The sequence below is a fragment of the Grampus griseus genome (assembly GCF_964374135.1).
Source record: "Grampus griseus genome assembly, chromosome: 1".
NCBI classification, from domain to species: domain Eukaryota; kingdom Metazoa; phylum Chordata; class Mammalia; order Artiodactyla; family Delphinidae; genus Grampus; species Grampus griseus.
This window is the reverse complement of record NC_139017.1, coordinates 69,425,927-69,447,183: the sequence shown is the minus strand read 5'-3', so window position 1 is coordinate 69,447,183 and position 21,257 is coordinate 69,425,927. Positions and strand designations below refer to the sequence as shown.

Genomic DNA, 21,257 nt, shown 5'->3' with positions numbered 1-21,257 from the left:
TCTAATGGGGAAGTATGAAAAATGGACAGATTGAGAAGAAAATGTGTGCTGTGCTGGTCTTCTCTGTATGATTCCATTTTATAGACTAAAATATTGGGGTTTCCCAGAATATCAAATATCTCCATTTTCAAATGTAAGAATTTAAACACATTTCAAGCTCAAGAAACACTGTTTGTAGTTTATTTTGGATCTTATGTATCTACTGCACCCAAGCATTTATTTACAGTGTAATTAGCTGCCTATATTTAGATGACAGTACAATTCTCAGAAATATAGAAACCCAATTGAGTCAGGAACATTTTACTTCATATTGTTCTATCAAAAAGAACTTTAAAAAACGTTTTTTTAAAGGAAATACTTTATTCTATAATCAGAAAAAACACAAAATAATAAGGATAGGTAGAACTCAACAAACGAAAAATAGAGACCTTGTTTAATACCACTCAGCAGTGACTAGTTGCATATAAAATAAACCCATGGCCTCCTCTCCTCCAATTTTGTTAATGCCTTTATCTACCAAGCCCAAGAATTTTTTCAGGTCCTGCAATAAATGTAAAACACACACACACACACACACACACACACACACACGACTATCTTTCCACCCTCTGTACTCGCCTGTCTCCTTCATCCCCCAATACTTCCCACAACATCAAGATTCTCTGACCCAGGAATAGCTGCTTATCACTTGCCAAAGTAGGAACTGATGAAGCCAACATAATCATAGCCAGCAGGCTGGCTTCGGCCCCGTGGGTCCATGTATTGCTGCATATGTGAGGCACAGAATGACACTTGTTCTGGGGTTAGGGCCTGAAACATAAAAAAAAAAAAAGAAATACAGTAATAAGGATTAAAAATAGCTGGCTATTTGGGGCTTCTAATATGCCCTAAACTCAGGAAGTGGAGAGACTTTGGAAGAAGAAGCCAGTCCTGGTCCTATCACGTGCTTTTCTTATAGAAAGAAATCTATAATTTCTCATGAATAAGACCAACTCATCTCTTCAACTTAGTTCTTATCCAAAGAGTCCCATCTCACTCTGACTGCACTATTTACACCATTCTCTAAATTTGGCTTATTAAATAAACAGGATAAATAAATAGCCTTAAAAACCAAGTAGCATGTTTGGGATTGACACTGATAGTCGTTAGAGGTTGACTGTAGGTTTTTGAGTTGTGTCAAGACAACATGAGTGATCAAAGCAAATGATATCCAGTGCATAACACTATCTGAGAAAAAGTTGGGGAGGGGAATGTGGTTGCCTATGGTAAGTAGGCAGCCAAGCCTGAGATGAGCAAAATGTTGATTATGATGAGAGTGTAATGAGAGTGGATGCAAACTGGAATCTGACCTGCTTCATGTCCTCTTTGGTAATATAGGCCTTGCCCTCTGCCAGGGCTTGGAAAGCATCCTCTAGTTCATCGCTGGACTTGATGTTCTCTGACTCCTTGACGATCAGGAAGTCGGTATAGTCGGTTTGTGAGATATAGCCCTTTCTGTTGGGAGAAATAGATCAGGAATTGTCCCCTCTCAAGACAAAGAGGAAGGCAGATCCGTTTCTCATCCTACTCAGTGTCTCAGAGACAGAGAGAAGCTGGATTCTCCAAGTGTCTGTCCCATCTCAGCTCTCTGAGACTATGGGGCTATGATCTCTATTTGACCCACATCCTCATGCCCTTACAGCCAAATAAACAGTTTCCTAAGTTCTAGTCTCTGTTTCCACATGGGTCAGTCAGCCTGACTCTCTAGGTAGAATTTGGGGATTTTCCACTAGCACCAGTCTCTACGTATCTCAAGCTCTTCAAGTTGAGTTGAAGACCTCTATTTCTGATCTTCTTTGGTCCTTGGTATAAGAAAGAATTGGTCTCTAATAATAACGTAATCCCTCTATGACTCTGTCCCACCCTCACAAGCACACAACAACCCCATCCGCAGGAGCTGGCCTTTGAATAATCCATGTCTCGTTAAGATCTTACACAAGGGAAGGAATTATTCTCTCAAGTTCCTTTCTCAGAACCAGCTGAAATTCCTAGATCAAACATAAACCAGGAATTGAACAAATTGCAGAGCTGGTGCCTGAGTTGGAGTTAGTGCCATGAACTTCTGAGATAATCCTAAAAGGGCACCAAAAGCTGCTCAATTCATTTATGGTAGTCTGTATATTCCTACTCTCAAGATGAATTAATTTCATATTTTATGGATTTTACTTTCTGTGCTTGCCCGCCCCCCCCCACCAAGCCTCATTCTCTGCTATGGTCTGGCCCTTGGTTTTCCTCCTACCTCCCTGGATCAACAGCATCCAGGAATTTCTCAAACTTGGGCTCAGGTTCACCTTCCTCCACCATGGGCAAGTAGTAATTGAGCCCTCTCAGGCAGGACCGGAAATCTTTGTGACTTAAGCGACCTGTCAAATTCTCATCAAAGTGCCTAAAGAATAAAAACATTTTATCAAGTTCAATAGGAATCAGATTAAAAAAGAAAAGAATAGTTATTTTTGTGCTAGTTGGGGCTTTAGTAACATTCCATAAGTTTATCAGTTGAGTGGAGAGCTTGCCTGTGTTCCACACTTTTTTTTAAAACCTAATGGATGGAGGGAAATGAATAAAATGTTGAACATAAAGTAAAAGTATTTCCTAAAATCAAGGAATCCCATAGACATACTAAAAGCCAAGACTTGAAGCTAAATAACATATCTACATCTTCATTTAAGATCCTACTAAATCACACTGAGGGAAAAAATAATAGTTCCTTGGAAATTCATTCTGATTGTCTGGAAAACAAAGAACCAATCAACTATGAAGTTATACTCACCTGAAGGCTGTTTCAAACTCCTGTAGTGTCTCCTCACTCAGACCAGTGATGTCTCTGAAAGGAAAAACAAAAATTAACCCATGAAATAAACAGAGAAATATAAAAAGACATGCCATAAAAATAAGAGAGGAATTTTAGTGACTATTATGCTAGTCAAGTGATCTAGTTCAGGGGTTGGCAAACTATGATCCATGGGCCAAATCCAGTCAGTCACTCACTTTTGTATAGTCAATGAACTGAGAATGGTTTTTACATGATTACAAATAATCAAAAGAAGAAGTCTGTTTCCTTAAACATTAAAAATGGTGAGAAACTCAAATTTCAGTGTCCATAAATAAAATTTTACTGGAACATGTCCATGCTCATTCATTTATGAATTATCAATAGATGTTTTCTCTTCACAGCAGCAGGGTTGAGTAGTTAAACCAGAGGCTATATGTCTCACAAATTGTATGATACTTATTATCAAGATCTTTACAGAAAAAGTTTGCCAATCTCTGATCCAGATAACTAATGCTGCCAAAAAAGCTATGGAGAACAAAGGTTGCTCTGATATAATTAATTTATTTAGAAAAAAAATGAAAATTTTCTTTTCTGCTCTATACTTTGAATATTTATTTCATTTTAGACATTTCGGTGGGAATTTTACAAAAGGGAATGCTTTCTGAAGAGGTCATAGATGGTGAATAGACTCAGAGAAATGGATGGTGAGTAGACACAGGGGTTTGGGAGCACTGTGTCCCAGTTTATAATAGCCTCCTATAAAAAGAGAAATAGTCATTCTGTGGGTCAGTAAAGAGAGAGAATATCGGTTCTGGGGATAGTGAGTGTACTATCGCTGAAGCAACTCCTGTATACAGTACCCCAAACTTTAGTTCTTGGAGCTAAGTTTCTAATACCTAACACCACCCACACCCTTGCCCAGCCCTGGCCATGGGTTCTCAATACCTGGCTTGGATCTGTTCTTCCAGACTGTGCTGCCTTCTCATCCCAAGCTGGTAGAGCTGGTCCCACTGCTGAGCCAGCCCAATGGTGCTGTATTTAATGTCCAGGACCAGAGCCTCTTCTAAGTTTTCCCCCAGGTCCTCAATCTTGGTCAGCTTACGCTTCATTGCCTGGATCTCCTTCTGCTTCCTCTGGAAAAAGACAAAGAAGAGAGGCAGTCACCCAGGGTACCAGATCCAAACCTAGGGATGATACAGAAGGTAAGAAGCTGATAAGTTTAGACTTCCCTTCATTTCTCCTTTTCAATTATCTTCAGGAAATTTCCTGTCCTCTGTAAACAATGAACTACTCAGGAAAACCACCTCACTTATATTTGTATTCCTCATTTATAAAGTGGTAGAAAGGTTAAATGACATGACTTCTATCATTCTGGTAATCTGTAATAGATAAATCTAAGTGTCAACAGTTATATACTGCAGATAAAGAAGGGTAGGATTTCCAGGATCCATGCTCCCAGTGATTTGCATCATGAATTATTTGCACTATTGATTGTGGTTGAGCTCTGAGGTCCACTTAAACTTCCCAGTGTTCACACTTCAGTCTCCTTCATTGGCTTGGACAGACTTCCACAAGACTCTTCTGTCATTCAGGCATATTATATGCCAAACATCTACATTTAGGTCATGTTTTCTGAACAGGGGAATGTCTTTTCCTAAAGAGGGGAGGAGTGAATTGGTTGTGATGAGGGGGTTAGTTGTGAAAACATATTAGATATTACAATGGTTTGTGGCCCTCCAAAAATCAATCCTGTCTGACATCTTTTTAGCATAAAGTTCTCTCATTAGGGATAAATTAGATTTAATTAGTTAAATTTTTATTCTGGTGGGGGGGGAAAGAAAATAAGGTTAAGGTTAAAAACACTGTTCTAGCCAACTGCTTTTTTTTTGACCATTTTATTTTATTTTTTTAAACATCTTTATTAGAGTATAATTGCTTTACAATGGTGTGTCAGTTTCTGCATTGTAACAAAGTGAATCAGTTATACATTTACATATGTCCCCATATCTTTTCCCTCTTGCATTTCCTTCCCTCCCACTCTCCCTATCCCACCCCTCTAGGTGGTCACAAAGCACTGAGCTGATGTCCCTGTGCTATGCAGCTGCTTCCCACTAGCTACCTATTTTACATTTGGTAGTGTATATATGTCCATGCCACTCTCTCACTTTGTACCAGCTTACCCTTCGCCCTCCCCATATCCTCAAGTCCATTCTCTAGTAGGTCTGCATCTTTATTCCCGTCTTGCCCCTAGGTTCTTCTGACCATTTTCTTTCTTTCTTTTTTTTTTTTTAGATTCCATATATATGTGTTAGCATATGGTATTTGTTTTTCTCTTTCTGACTTACTTCACTCTGTATGACAGACTCTAGGTCCATCCACCTCACTACCTAAACTCAGTTTCGTTCCTCTTTATGGCTGAGTAATATTCCATTGTATATATGTGCCACATCTTCTATATCCATTCGTCTGTTGATGGACACTTAGGTTGCTTCCATGTCCTGGCTATTGTAAATAGAGCTGCAATGAACATTTTGGTACATGACTCTTTGAATTATGGTTTTCTCAGGGTATATGCCCAGTAGTGGGATTGCTGGGTCATATGGTAGTTCTATTTGTAGTTTTTTAAAGAACCTCCATACTGTTTTCCATAGTGGCTGTATCAATTTACATTCCCACCAACAGTGCAAGAGGGTGCCCTTTTCTCCACACTCTCTCCAGCATTTATTGTTTCTAGATTTTTTGATGATGGCCATTCTGACTGGTGTGAGATGATATCTCATTGTAGTTTTGATTTGCATTTCTCTAATGATTAATGATGTTGAGCATTCTTTCATGTGTTTGTTGTCAATCTGTATATCTTCTTTGGAGAAATGTCTATTTAGGTCTTCTGCCCATTTTTGGATTGGGTTGTTTGTTTTTTTGATATTGAGCTGCATGAGTTGCTTGTATGTTTTGGAGATTAATCCTTTGTCAGTTGCTTCATTTGCAAATATTTCCCCCCATTCTGAGAGTTGTCTTTTCGTCTTGTTTATGGTTTCCTTTGCTGTGCAAAAGCTTTGAAGTTTCATTAGGTCCCATTTGTTTATTTTTGTTTTTATTTCCATTTCTCTAGGAGGTGTAGCCCACTGCTTCACTCAATTATTAAGAGATCATCTAGATTCAACTTTATTTTCTTACCACATCAAATAATAACAGAAATTTGTCAATGTTACAAGTTGTATGCCAGGAGCTTTTGCATTTGTTCCCTTACTTAATCATTAGAGTAAGTCTATAATGTAGCTATTATTGACTCCATTGTATAGATACAGAAATTGAAGTTGAGATTTAAGCAAACTGACATCTATGTCCATGAAGTGGTGGCCAAAGGTTAGAATGCAAATTGTTGGCAGGGTTGACACCAGAGACTTAGGCTTTTGACTTTTGGGCCAGGGGACTTACCTAAAAGAATCACCAGTTTCCTTTGAGTAGTTTTCCTTGCACTCTTTGTAATTCCAGCAATGTTTAGAGCTAATGAATGAACATTACTTACTTTATTTGCTTCCAGCTGGGATTCTAGAGTTCCTGTTTCTTTCAGCAAAGATCTAGTTAAGAACCAGAGGAATACATTACTTATAATATCAGAGGTCAGTATTTTACACAAACAGACCAACTCAAAACCCCTACACTTCTATAGTTCTTCCAAGTTATATAGCTTTTCTGAAATGAATTTTCACAATGCCAAATTTTCACAAGACCAAACCCTCTCTGTTTATTGGAAACAAATGAAAAGGGAAGTAAGGCTCTCCCAGTTCTTCTCTGCCTACGAGAAAGCTTCCATACTTCCCTCCTAGTTATTATTCTCAAATATACCCTTAACCTAATGTAGGCAAGACTTCACCTAGTGGGGTGTAGGGCCAGAATGATATACACTTTGCTTCTCTTTCTTACCCCACATTTTACTTAGGGACCATCAGATTGCAATGGGATGAAGAAGCTTTAGTAGTAAGGCCTCCTTAACTAATTCTTTCAGAATGATACAACAAAACAAACATGATAACATAAAATACTGACCCATCCAGAAAGTAATCCCTGGATATGGAGGTCCAGATCAGGAATCAGAAGAGAGAAAAGTGAAATCACATGTTAACATGGTTTACTTAAATGATCTTCTTTCTTCAGATTTATGATACATTCTAAATTCTTTGTACCTAGAAAGTATGAACCTGTTCCAGCCACTGTCCCCAAAATGTCCCCCACACTGAGAAGCTCAGAGCCTTCTGTGCATCTCTTTACTTTAGGATGAAGGGTTCAGGTGTCAGGTGATATGCTCAGTGTTGGGCACCTGCTGCCAGGGGAGGAGGGACCAAAACCAGAGGCAGAGGAGGGTGAGCTGTATATCCTCTGCCTTCCGTCAGATGTTTTATTTAGCCATGATACAGAATTTCTTTTTGTTCATTTTCTGACTTATCCTTGTCAATGGGTTTGTAGGAACAGTAGCATGGATTGCCTAAAACAACACTTTAACTCCATAATGCTGACCCACCTGCTGAATATAGTCTACCACCTTTGACCATTTACTCATTTATTATACCCTCTAAGTCTCCTCTTTTCCAAGCCATTTGCCCCAGAAGATGTGACAAATGTTATTTTCATGTATAGAACATTTTGCATTTAATAAAAGCAATTAGCATATATTATCTCTCTTGATTCTCTTCACTGTTTTAGTAGTCAAGCAACATAATAATTTCCTATGAAGTATTCACAGTGTACTCTGCTCTGGTTGTGCCAATAAATACATATGTGACCTTGATCAAGTCAATTTATCTACTGAACTTCTTTCCACATTTGGAAACAGTGGTAATAGGATCAGCTCTGTACAATTTTCAAGGTTGCTCTGAAAGTTGAGATAACGGATCATAGAAATACTTTGTAAAGTACAAAGGGGAAGGCAAACATAAGGGACTGTTACTATTTTTGGACTGTAATTATAGGCGAGAGGGAAAAAAAGTATCAAGGAGAGAATACAGAATGGGCAACGAGATGAAATTCTCATTTCTCAATTTTGCAATGATTGATTTAGAGTACATTCGATTCCAAATACAAAGCACAGACAGGATATGGTGATTTTAGGACAGCATAAATACTGTAAGAGTTCCCCTTCCTTCCCTCAGTTATGTATTTCATCCCTATAGTAAATGGAAAGTATAGTATAGGGATCATGAATTTGGGGGTATAACAGCACACCTGGTCTGCACGATCCAATCAAGGAAGGCACTGGCATTCTGTTCAAATTCTTGGCACATCTCAAAGTTCTTGACCTGTCTTGACTCTTCCTTTTCCAGCTCCTGCTCCCTTTCCTAAAACCCCAAATCACAGATAGTAATGTGCACATTGCAGGCCTTTCTTTGAATAAAATAACTGTTTCTGAGTCTCACCTGCACATCTTCCCTCTTCCAAATCTCACCTATCTTCCAATACTATTGCCTGTGTGCTTTCTTTTCTTCCAGTCCATCTCTTCTCATCTCAGAAATGTGAAAGAAGCTTATGCAACTTCCCATAAGTACTTACAGGTGTTACCAAGCCCAGTAACAAATAAACTAGTAACAAAGGCAAATCTTTCTTCAACTCAAATTTTTTCCAGTTGAAATTTCATTTAAATGAACATAAACGTAGCTTTAAAGGAAAAGATAATGAGTTGCCAAATGAAATTGGTGATTTTATAGTGAAATTTTTCTTCGTAAACTTTTAAAATACTTTCCATAGCTTCAGTAATGAGCATTACTATATACAGACAAAAATTAAACACAAACACATTAAAAAGGCACTTTTGGAGATGTGTATAAAATAGAGAATGCCTTGGAGTATATATACTGTAAAGATATATACAAGCCTCATGAACTTCTCATAACCTATTTTTAGAGCCATCTCCTGGAGCTTGTGCTTGCTTCCTTGAATCACCACTCAACATCCAGATGCTTGAGACTCTAACCTATAGGGCGTAGGGCTATGCCTGTTGTGAACATATTTCCAAATTTTTTCTTAGATTGTCTCAGTGCATGACTGCTGTCCCAATATAATTATTAATAGTGTTCCTTTCTTTCTCAAAAGTCCCCAAACTTGGATATTATATCAAGTGATCATGCTCACTATAGCCAAAGGAACTCTCTGCTCTGCCCCAAGCTACCTTGACGATGTCAGATAGGTGATTCCAGATCCTTTCTAGCACCTCCACTGTTAACCACGTATAGGGACTAGAGGACACATTTAAGGCTTTAATCTGCTGGTCTAGCTCTAGCAAATAGTTGAAGTCTCCTTGGGCCCTTGTCAAGGAGGCCAAGAAGTCCTCATGGTCCTTCTTCAGTTGCTGAATTGCATCCAGTGAGATACAGCGCACAGGCTCTGACAGGTCCTCCTCAGCATTCTCACACCAGTTGTTGAAAGCTGAAGCCTTGTGTGCAAATTCCATGAATAGATCCTCGGCCTAGAGAGGAAAAAAAAAGACACCTCCATCTTTTCTGATAAAGCTCGTCAGCAGAAAACAAGACTGAGGATAAAAAAAATGACGGTCTTCAAATATTTTCAGGGCCAACACTCTAAGAGGGCAGAACTAAAACCAATGGAGACCATGTGATCAGATGGATGGACATGTAAATTCAAGGTACAAGCTCTGATCCTAGCATTTTCTCTTCTTCTTCCAACATTTACAAATGAAGTTGGATGACTTCTAGGATTATATTAGCTATAAGATTCCAAAAGTGGCAAGGGTAGATTGCAATGATAAGATTTCATGATTTCTTGTTCTGATGTCTGTGTTCCAAGTCTACTTGGCACATAGTAAACATGCACAAATAACTGTTAAATGAATGAATGGATAATTGATTGAATAAAAAGTATCAATTTGTGGGATAGGCATTTCTTCTTTCTCTCCTCTGATCTTCTGCAGACCACACTTCCTTGATGTCTGTTTGCATATACTGAGTACTCATCCTACCTTCCTTCTAAACCTTGTTCAAGGCTCATCTCATGCCTGAATCCCCTGCTTAAACCCATTTCCTACCCTCTAATCTATCCATGCAATACTCTTTGGAGTTATTCATATGCTCTGAATGACTTTGAATTTCTAAATGAGAGAAATAGCATGGATTTTCCCAAACAGTAGGTAATAGAAAAGTTTTAGATACAAAATACATCACATAGGGACTTCCCTGTTGGCTCGGTGGTTAAGAACCTCCCTGTCAATGCAGGGAACACAGGTTTGAGCCCTGGTCCGGGAAGATCCCACATGCTGCAGAGCAACTAAGCCTGTGCGCCCCAGATACTGAGCCTGCACTCTAGAGCCTGTGAGCCACAACTACTGAAGCCCATGAACCTAGAGCCCATGCTCCACAACAAGAGAAGGCACCGCAATGAGAAGCCCGTGCACCACAACAAAGAGTAGCCCCCACTCACCGCAACTAGAGAAAGCCCGTGCACAGCAATGAAGACCCAATGCAGCCAAAAGTAAATAAATAAATAAATTTATAACAAAAATTGAAATAAAATACATCATATATTTTGGGTCAGCAGATTGTACTTTCAAAGAGAGTTATGTTATACAGATATGAAAATAAGTTTTCATCTCCAAACATAGGGGTTAAAGAGGAGAAAATTGACCCAAATGGAAGGAGATTGCAAAGGTATTACACCATTACACCTTCTCTGTATTCATTTCAGCAATCTATACACTAAAATAGACCAAACACAGAGAAAACTAATATTGCCTCTACCCAAGAAGGACATGAAAACCTATAAATAATGTCATATTGTTTTCATAATATTATGTATCAACTGAATATTTTACAAAGATTTTAAAATCATAAAATAAAATAAAACTCTTTGCAGATTGAAAATTGAGTAAAATAGAATTAGAATGTGAAGTATCTTCTTATGTAGAATGTGTGTATGTACATATGTGTGTGTGTGTGTGTGTGTGTGTATAGATATGAATATGCAGTTTTCCATTAATTGCTTTAACTTTTCACTTAAGATTAATTTCTGTAGGTTCCATGTCCTTCAATAGAGTAGAAATTAATTAAGGATCTGATTTTGTATTTGTGTGTTTTCTGATTCCTGTAACTCCCTACCTTAACTTGTTGCCAGGTACAATACTTCTTATGGTCTAGAAATACTAAGTAATTTCACTGACCATCTTGACTTCCTTTTACTATTAATATTTTTATCATCAACATCCAATACCTTAGCAGCCACCACTAGAAAAAACATTTTAAAACTTATATCCATATAGAACATGGTGGTTTATATTGCATTTTCAGATCTATTATCTCTTTTAATAGTAATAACATAGAAATAGCTATGATGGTGATATTACCTTATTTTATAAATAGAGAAATCAAGGTTCAGAAATGTTAAGTGACACATGCAAGGTCCCCTAGCTAGGAAAGATGAGAACACAAGTTATACTTGTCTAATATTCCTTTTATTTGAGTTAGCAAAAAAGACAAGGACAACCTTGACTCCTACATGCCAGTATTAGTTCTTCCATACAGTAAGATCTTCTATCCCTTGTCTCACCTACCTGTTTCCATTATATGTACCTGGCTTCCATCATAAGTCAGATGGATAACTGATAAATCAGTCAAAAAAATACTCCCTATCAATCTAAAAAAATGAATTACTTCTTGCTCATAAGAATGTCTTCCTGATTCTTTGCAATGTACTCACTTAAATGTCTATAGTATTCAAACACGGTTTCCAGTATCTATTTCTGGATTTCATGGCTAAGGTACAGATAATTGAGGCCTGATGGTGGTTCACCATTTTTTTTTTTTTTTTACCTTCTGTAGGGGCAGCTGTTTTTTCAGCAATTCCTGTCTGTGGGCTTCAGAAGCTTCCAGCAGCTGTTCCCAGAGCCTCAGCAGGGCAGCATGGCGCTCCTTAATGGCTTCAGTCTGGCTGTGCTCAGCAGCCACCAGTTGGTCCTTCAGGTCAGTTATCTCAGACAGTCTTTCTTGCTGGAAGCTCTGCAGACTGGCATGCAGTGTGTCCTGAGAAAGACCCATAGAGAAGCTGTGAACAGAAAAATAATGCAGATTCCAAGGGGTCATTCATACCTGGGTTCCACCAGATTGGACCTATACAAGAGTTTAGAGTGATGCCCAAGGAAAATGAAATAGGACTTAGAGACGTTTGTAAACATTTGGGATTGGAATTATAGTTAAATTCCAGTGTTTTAAATTGGATTTTAGATTAGGTACAAAATTAATATTAAGGGAGTATTGGAGCGTGATGTGATAGTCCAAATCAAAACTAAATTCTTCTTAAGGCTCATATTCTAAGACTCTTTTATATCACTTATTAGATTTTGCAGTCTAATTAGCACTAGACATTGTGGGAGTATGCAAACTAACAAAAGACCTTATACAGGTGCCAGTTATACAAATGATCGTGTGTGTGTGCATGTGTGTATGCAAATGATATCAGAATCACAAAATTCAGGATGTTCCACTTCCAGCTTTAACAGGGTGGTATGTATTTGACCAATTCTCCCTTTGAGAACAACTTTTAATGCTGGATAAAAGTACAAAAAATCAGCTGTTTGAAAGGGATCAGAATGTAACTCAGGTAGCTATAACTTGAGGGATCAAAATTCCAGGGAGAAGGAAATAGTAGCAAACTAAGAGTAATACTCTCTGTCACTTTCCCCTTTGAAGTATAAGCTGTACAGGGTGAGGTAGTGGAGGAAGCAGATGTTCAGATCTTTTGATCATCTCATGGAACTAAAGGGACAAAAATTGGAGTTCTGGGAAACTGGGGCATCCACGATTTAAGAAAATCATGAAAAGGGAGCTGCAGAAAAGGAGGCTCAATAATCTCCCTGTATGTCCCCATCAGGGTATTTATAGATTTCTAAACACAAGTCCTAGAAGTCAAGCAGAAAACAGTAGCTAAGAATGTAGAATCTAAAATCTAAAGAATCTAAAATCTAAGAATTTTCTGCAGTCACACAGTGCTGTGATCAGGACACATCAAGTAGGAGCAGACTTAGTGAAAGAGGTTTAGTTGAAACCTCTAAAGTCCCTAGGTTTAAGAGCAAACTGAAAAAGGCTAGTCCTCAGGAAAACTGAAATCACATCTTGAATCATTACTGAAAAAAGTGGGGTTGGATAGGGGATAGGGGAGGGGAGGTGTTAAATTATAGCTTTAAATAAAACTCATGAATTAATTACTTTAAATGTAAATGGATTTACTACTCCATTAAATTCATCAATAGATAATAAATCAACTCATCTATATTATATATATAAAAGATGCATCTAAGACATACAGACACTCTGCACTTCTATGTTCATTGCAACATTATTCTCAGTAACCAAGATACAGAAGCAAACTAAGTGCCTGTCAACAGAACAATAGATAAAGAAGGTATGTGATATACACATATGGAATATTATTCAGTCAGGAGGAAGAAGGAAATCTTGCTGTGTGCAACAACTTGGATGAAACTTGAGGGCATTATGCTAAGTGAAATAAGTGTCAGAGAGAAAGACAAATACTGTATAATGTTACTTACATGTGGAATCTAAAAAAGCCAAACTTAGAGAAACAGCCAAACTTAGAGTACATTGGTGGTTGCCAGGGGCTGGGAGGTGAAGGAAATGGGGAGAAATTGGTCAAAGGGAACAAACTTCCATTTATAAGATTAACAAGTGCTGGAGAGCTAATGCACAGCATGGTGATTATAGCTAATATTTCTGTATTATGTACTTTAAAGTTGTTAAGAGAGTAGATCTTAAATGTTCTCACCTTAAGAAAGAAATGGTAATTATGTCACAGGATGAAGGTGTTAGCTAATGCTACAGTGGTAACCATTTTACAATTTATAAATGTACCAAATCAACAACAAAAACAAAAAATATAAAGGCATAGAAACATTTTTTAAAGGGTTGGAAATAGATATACATTGCAATAGTAAACAAAAGAAAATTGGTATCGTATACTAATATATGAAAAAAAATTTAAGAAGTGTTAAAAAACGTGTTATTGGAGAGAAAGAGAAACTTTTCATAATTAAAAGAATCAATTCATCAAGATTATTTCATAATTCTAAATGTCAACACAACTTTTAACCTAGCTTTAAAATATATAAAATAAAATATTTAAATAACATAAGTAACAAAATCTGATAGGTAATATAAATTATTGCAAAATACACATTCTTTTCAATTGTACAAAGACTATTCACCAAAAGAGTGAATAAAATTTTTTTTAAATTTAAAAAAATCAAGTAATATGAAATGAAGTTAAAAAATAATAAAGATATAAAAAGATATTAATGGAATATAGTACAAAGATACAACAGAGAAAAATTATATAGCCAAAAATTTGTTCTCTAATAAAAATGAACACCTATTGGCAAGACTGATGAGGGAGAGAAAACTAGCAAATTATCTCTATCACGAAGGAAAGGGGAACAATATTACAGGTCCTACAGACAATAAAACCACAAATTTAGGAATGAAATAATCCTGTGTGAAGCTTCTGTGTGATATGGGTCTTGGACCTCACGGGCATCTATCAACAAGGCAACCCTGCTCTCACCTGCTTTGCCAGGAGAGTGAGGAAGGCAGCGAGGTCTGCACCATTGCCATTGGTCTTCAGGCTTGTTTCTTTCTCAGCTGAAGAGCAAAGATAATTAATAAGAAGGGAAATAGAGTTGGTCTTGTACCAGCTGTGGTAAGGAGAAAAGGAATATTTACTATAGGCCACAAGAGAGCCTCCTGACTCTCAAAACAGATGATTCATTAGAATATGGGGGGTGTAGGGTCCAGTGAATTGTTTTTCTAGACTTATGCAGGATAAAACTGACTGAAACAGAGCTGGAGCCAAGAGGACTTTTGAATGTTTCATAAGGAAAACTGCAGACTAGAGATAAATTATAAGTAAATCAAACACACAGTTTATTGCCTAGAATGTTTTGCCATGGCCCTATCTTGCTGAATATCACATGTGAAATCACCAGTTTCCAAAAAAAGATGTTCTCTGGAATTATAGTACTTAGTTATCCCCTCAGCATGTGTCTCTGTGTGTTTGTGTGTGTGGGGGGCATGTGTGTGTTTGCACGTGTGTGAATGTAATTGTAATTGTGTCCAGGCGAGATAGGAGTGAGTAATGAAGGGAGCATCTTTCTTCCCATGGTAAGCAACAGAGCCCCAGGATCCATTCTATAAATGGAATTATTGGCGTTTCTCAAACCTAAGACCCTGGCCCTCACACGTCATACCTATCCAGGCCTCAACCACATCAGCCTTCCAGTTGAACTGCTGAAAGTCATAATCATCTTCCAGTTGTAACTTCCAAGCAGCCATTGCCTTGGCCAGAGAAGGGGTCTTTTCTTTTAGAGCCTCTATCTTGGTAGAAATCTTCTCTTTATGCTGACTTTCCTCCTGTAACACCAAGGTCAAAAGGAGGAGAGACAGATATACTGATGAGTGTCCAGGGCCAGAAATGTGAATTCTTTAGTATTATTAAAAAGCTCTCATCTCTCCCATTCCAAATATATAGCTACTCTCTTCTAGATCTAGTGAAATTATTCTATTATTCACCTATAATAGAATAATATCTATTCCACCCAGATGATTATTTCTACCCCAGCATTTGGACAATCTTCTCATGTTTGTCCATATAAGTGTGATCTTCTTAGTTGGCATAAGCATCTCAAATGTACAGAGTCATCTCTGTTTAGCATTCTTTTGTATTCTTTAGGATTCAGCATTTAGATCACTGAGCCTCTGTTAAAACAGGCAGTTAAACAAAACAATCGTTCTCAAATTACAAAGAGGTTTCAGTGGGGTCCTCATCTCTAGAGGCATGCAAAGAAATTTCTTCACATTCTTAAAATACTCTATGACCAAAGCAAGTCACGTATAATATATTTTTAAAGTCCGTATTCTGCAGAGGATAAGAGTAAGAGTGTCAACAAATGATTTTTTTAAAAATCTAAAAAGTGTACCTATAAGAACTTGAAAAACAAAACTTCCAGAAAACAGAAATTGAATAAAAAATTATTTACTGAAAAATAACAAAAAGCCAGCTTAGAAGAGATTATCAGTGGTCTATGTTTGATTTTAGCACTGCTCATGATTCTATATTTGGGCCAATCCCTTTTTGAAAATCCTGTTTTGACCCGGAACCCCTAGCGCAGTTCACCTTGCTCAGGATGTCTTCTCCTTGAGCACACACATTTTGCACTCGGATCTCATGGACTGCGAAGTCATTCTCCAAAGCTTCGAGTTTCTTTAGCAAGCTCTGTGTAAATGAGTCAGTGAGAATCAAAACTTCCAAGACTAGACAATCTATCCCACTTACATTCTGATTCCTTTTGATGCCATTCACCAGGGATGATTCAACTCAATTGGCAGACTAGATGAGTGTCCCCTTACTCCTGCATAGCTCCACTAAATTCCTCTCCCCAAACTCTTCACTTGCCAGAAAGACAATCTTACCAGAAAAAGAGCCAAAGGAATACAAGTGACATTGTTTCTAACTTACCATGTGACCTTAGACTTTTCTGGATTTGGGAATGAGTGTTGATCAAGGTAGTACATAAGGATTTCCCCACATTGAAATTTACGTAATTCTAGGAAACATTCCATCTAGTGGAAAAATATTAAGTATCAAGAACATCGTATACTAAGAACTGACCTGAAAGTTTTCTTCTTCCACCAGAAGAAAGATTCTAATTTTACAGATGAAAATGTTGACTACTTAAGAAAAGATTCAAAGAGAAGAAAATTGATCCATTCAGCCTGTTACTCACCTGAGTAGCAGCCAAAGTGTCTCCAGAATCCCCTTGGGTAACCATAGCTTCCTTTTCACTGATCCAAGCTTCCTCCTCCTCAGCATTTGCCATGAATTCCAAGTATTCTAGGGACTCTCCCAACCGAATCCCTCTGTAAGAGGAAAGCAAACCCCAATAGATAAGAAAAAACTAGTAAGCAGTGGGAATGTAGCAGAGTGGAACTATCTTGTAAGATTTTAATTGGCTATAGGACTATATGGTTATAAGGGAGAAAAATATCCCTTCATTCTTTTATTACTAAGCACTGCATGTAATGTTAAAACTGGGGAGATGTATAAAGTAAAACAGGGATGTGGGGGATAACGTGGTATGAAGGATAACACATGTAGGGCAACAATGATAAAAGACAGCAGCTGCAAGTAAGCACAAGAATAGAGGTATATTCAGAACACAGAGGCAGTGTCATTTCTGCCTGGGGTACATGGGGAAAGCTTCATGGAAGACTTGGCATTTGAGCAGGCACTTAGAAATTAGACAGAGATTGGTAGCTGGGGAGAAATGCTGAGCAAGCACTTAAATATCTTCTCCATACCAACCGAATACCTGCAATCCAAGAAGAGAATTGGGCCTCATAGCCCCAACTCACCGAGCCTTGGTCAACTCTTTGAGCTGGTCCCAGTGTTGAACAAACTGATCCAGCCTCTCCCGGATCTCCTCTCGCCCCACGGCAGCCTTGTCTCCCAGCCTCTCTGCCATATCCAGCACATTCTGAAGAACACACCCCCTCCATGTCACATTACCCCGCAACCTCTCCCCATTTATCCACAGTTTCCTGGCAAAAAGTGTCTAGCCCTTCACACCCTCTGGCTCTTTTACATACTGGAGGTACTCGAGGTGGTCCTGACAATCCTGGGAGAATGAAGGAAGCTGCAGTAAGATCTAGCAAGCTAAACGTTGCCACGTATTCGAACAAATACCTTGACGTTTGCATGAGGCTACTTTCCAGGATTTTCTTTATGCATTATTCGTGGTCACAGGGTGACCCTGTTGCCAAGCCAAGACTCAGGGCTGCCCTCTTTCCATATGGCTCAGCTCAGGTACAGATTTTCCAGATGTCCCAAACTGTAACCTAATTGTCAGCAATTGTGCCCTGGACTAAAAGTGCTCCTTCCATGGAAGAGCATGAGTTTCCATGCAGATTCTTCTATTCATAGGAGACAAAATGTGGAGAACACTTGTGAACTCTACGACTAACTCTCTATGTGACCTTGGCATGCCACCTTCACTTTTTGTAGCCTCAACCCATTTATCCATAACATGGACTACTATTAGATTATCCCAGTCTTTTCAGGTTTCATATTCCTACCTGGATGATGGGTTCATGTGCCACCAACTCCCCTTCTAGGCGTTTGTGCTTCTTCAGTAAGTTCTGAACCCCCTGCAGATCCCTCCCATAATCCTGGGATCGCACTCGTACCAACTTCTCCCTAAGACCAAGGAAAAAACAAAAAATATAGACTTTAGACATCTGAGGTCATCCTAAAATGAAGGTTTTCTAAGAGTGTGTGTTTGGCTGGGGGTGGGGTGGGGGTAAATTCTGGAACACGGTGGTGTCATTAATCACAAAGTTAATTAGAGGCAGAGGCTTTCAGCAAAATATCTGACTGATGGCAATACAAGTTAAAATAACATACTGATCTCTACCGTATGCATAGCCGTAACAGCCTTCCCATTACTTCCTTTGCCTGTCTATGTGTGCATATTCTCCATAACTTACAGTAATGTTTCTCTTTCAAAAAATGTGAAAATTAGAGACACACACACCTACATATATACATATACAAACATATATGCATACATGACCTTTGTCATTTTTGTCTATTAATATCAGTAACTAATTTAGGTAAAATAGGTATAAAGAGGGACATTATAGGAATCATGGCCGTTGGATAGGTTCTGAGCCTAAAATGTTTGTATATCACCATGAAGCATGGTAAAAGACATCGTAGACAAGATTATATCATCTTACTATTTCTAAAAAGGTTCAAAAATATCCTACTAGTTGCCCTATGCACATTTTTTTCCTCTAATTCATTGATTACAAGTAAGAATCAGCAGGTTTGTAGAAGAGGAACATGATGAGGCAGGGTGGAAGTAGGGCAAATAATTTAATTTCTAAGATTTTCCAATCACATTTTTTATAACAAAAGTAGAATTAGCAATAATACCATAGCAGGTACTACGTAACATTTTATGCCAGTGTCAAGTTCAGTGGCGTATTACAATAGATACACAATATACAGAAAGAATCACGACAAAGATCTCATCAGTCTGGTAAGTTGTAAATGCTCAGCTGTCTCATTCAGAATGAGCACTACACATTCTTTCCAAAAAAAATATATACAGTTTCTTAATTTTCCTCCCAGAATGTATATGAACTGCTCCCCACTCCCTCCATGCCTGTCTCCCTCTGCCTGCGTACAGTGAAAAAATTTGAAACCAATGTTCATTTCAGGCTAAGGCAGACATGATTAAGAAATAATGCGAACTGCAAGAAGCAACTATGTATTTCATTTCAGCATCAAATAAGAACATGTTTGGTGGATTATCTATTTTCTTGGACTAGCCATGCAATGTGAGCTGGCAGTACATACTCTATCCAGAATTCTTCATTGTCTAGGTCCTGGAAGAACTGGAACAAGGCATAGGCCTCTTTCAGTTCCTCATGGTGTTCAGCTGCCAATTTCTGGACATTCAGGAAGCGCTCGTTGACATTATCCCTTTTCTCCACAATCTGGTCAGTATTGAAAGTCCCGCTGGAGATGAGATCTTCAGCCAACGTATTCAGGTCCTTGAGTGCATCCTAGAAAGCCCAAGTGTCCTCAGTGAATAGTATAGTATAGGTATTAAGTAGACCCTGGACTTTAACCACTACTAGTTCAAGTTCAAAGACTGGGTCAAATAGATCATTTTTGAAGATAATGAATTTGACCTTATGCTCTTTTAACTCAGTTTGGATAAGGGCAAGACCAGAGGCAATAATGGATAGCATGGCTACATTATTCGAACTATACATTTGGCCTTCTGATGTTTTCCCCTGTATTTTCTTCCTCTCCCGATATGGAAAATAAGACCTTGGTGAACAATGCTGTGTCTCCGCAGAACTATCTTTTCACAGTGCAGAATATGACATAGATTGATGGATTGAAATATTCAAGAAGAAGCTACTCTATTGGTAATATTCTTAGGCTGGTCCCACCCAGAACACAGCCTTCTGTGTCTCTTTGCATTCTAAGTCTGCCGTCTAGTGATGTCACAGGGAATATCATCAAGTCCTGAAACTGAACTTAGAAAGCCTTTGACTTCTTGCCCTTTCTGTGGGTATCTGTGTTACCCAATAAAACCGATAATATAAAATGCTCCAGTGTGAAATGAACACCTGTCTGAATGTTTATTACAGCTCTCAGGACACATCTATGCTTGATATTAGGATACAACTGGAATGCTCCAAAGAATTTTCAGAGTGTATTTATAGTTCAACTCCACAGCATGTGTCCCCTATTTTTTTTTTCAGTTGTTCTGTAAAATAAAATTCTATTTTCTCTCAAAGACCAGATCAGATATTCAGCTTTGGAAGAGAGTGAGTTTATATACATAGGTCATTAAAAAGTAAACAAGATCATTTTTAGGATCTACTTCTTGGAGTCTTAGAATCTATTCAATATAATTTAATGAAAATAGGTTAATGGCTCTGAAGCCCATGGACTTGACCTGATTATAATGACTGATGGATGAGAACACTAAGTTCAGTTTTGCAAGCCTATGTTCTCAAATGGACTCCTAAGACAGGAGAGAGAAAAGTCACAAACATTTCCATTCTGGCCAGAGGAGTGGGATTCCAACACTACTTAACCTTTCGGGCCAACATCTCTGTTTCCAATAGCTGATGCTTCTTTAGCAAGTTTCCTGCCGAAGCCAAATCCCTGGCGTGATCTTTCATGGACAGCAGTGTCTCTGCCTGGGAATGGAAGGATAAACAAATAAAGCTGTCAGACACAAGCTGTCTTTAAGGAGACCTAGATTAGCAAATACATCCCCCAACTTTTCCCAAGAAGAGTCAAGGAAATTGTTCATGCAAAAGTCTGTTTATCTGACAAGTATTTATTAAGATCCCATGCCCACACCATTTCCAGGTATAATTACCTCTGAGAGCCAGAACTCAAAGTCCCGGATGCCTGTGTTGAACCTCTGCTGGCGACTAGCTTCGTTGAGCTTCTGTCCTTTGTCAATTGTTCTCTCAAACAAGTAGTCCCAGTTTTTCTCCAACTCTTCTACTTGACCCTAGCCTCCCAAAATTGAGTGGTCATTATGGTGTCTAGGGTCCTGTGACAACTTGAAAGGATAATGTAGGGAGGCTCTGGAGTTAGGGTCTAGTCAAAATCTGCCAGTACTGGAATCTTATATATTGATATTTTAAATCAGTTATGCTGGTTTAAATCTGAGAAAGCAACGGGAGGTGTTAGAAGAAATTTTGAATAAAGGGTCATGGGCTGATTACGGAGGCTGATGCCTAAATATCAAAGCTCTTGGTAGTAGGGATAGAAAATATAAGGCAAGCATGATAACCCATAGGAATTAAGTCTAAAGCTTTCTTGGAGGTCAAGGTAC

General features: G+C 38.3%; 1 protein-coding gene across 1 annotated transcript in view; it reads right to left on the bottom strand.

Annotated features, from left to right (window-relative positions):
* Positions 1-684: 684 nt before the first annotated feature.
* The window catches only part of SPTA1 (spectrin alpha, erythrocytic 1), a gene marked incomplete at both ends in the record, with an annotated part of 66,033 nt that continues 45,460 nt past the window's right edge, over positions 685-21,257 (bottom strand). Inside the window, 19 exons of the mRNA XM_082663162.1 lie at positions 685-810; positions 1,350-1,494; positions 2,279-2,425; positions 2,810-2,863; positions 3,758-3,945; positions 6,342-6,393; positions 6,863-6,907; positions 8,036-8,148; positions 8,976-9,272; positions 11,626-11,835; positions 14,390-14,466; positions 15,072-15,234; positions 15,998-16,096; positions 16,608-16,740; positions 17,236-17,357; positions 17,956-18,076; positions 19,244-19,452; positions 20,503-20,607; positions 20,793-20,930. Coding sequence (XP_082519288.1) covers positions 685-810; positions 1,350-1,494; positions 2,279-2,425; positions 2,810-2,863; positions 3,758-3,945; positions 6,342-6,393; positions 6,863-6,907; positions 8,036-8,148; positions 8,976-9,272; positions 11,626-11,835; positions 14,390-14,466; positions 15,072-15,234; positions 15,998-16,096; positions 16,608-16,740; positions 17,236-17,357; positions 17,956-18,076; positions 19,244-19,452; positions 20,503-20,607; positions 20,793-20,930 — 2,544 coding nt within the window. The remainder of the gene's footprint in view (positions 811-1,349; positions 1,495-2,278; positions 2,426-2,809; positions 2,864-3,757; positions 3,946-6,341; positions 6,394-6,862; positions 6,908-8,035; positions 8,149-8,975; positions 9,273-11,625; positions 11,836-14,389; positions 14,467-15,071; positions 15,235-15,997; positions 16,097-16,607; positions 16,741-17,235; positions 17,358-17,955; positions 18,077-19,243; positions 19,453-20,502; positions 20,608-20,792; positions 20,931-21,257) is intronic.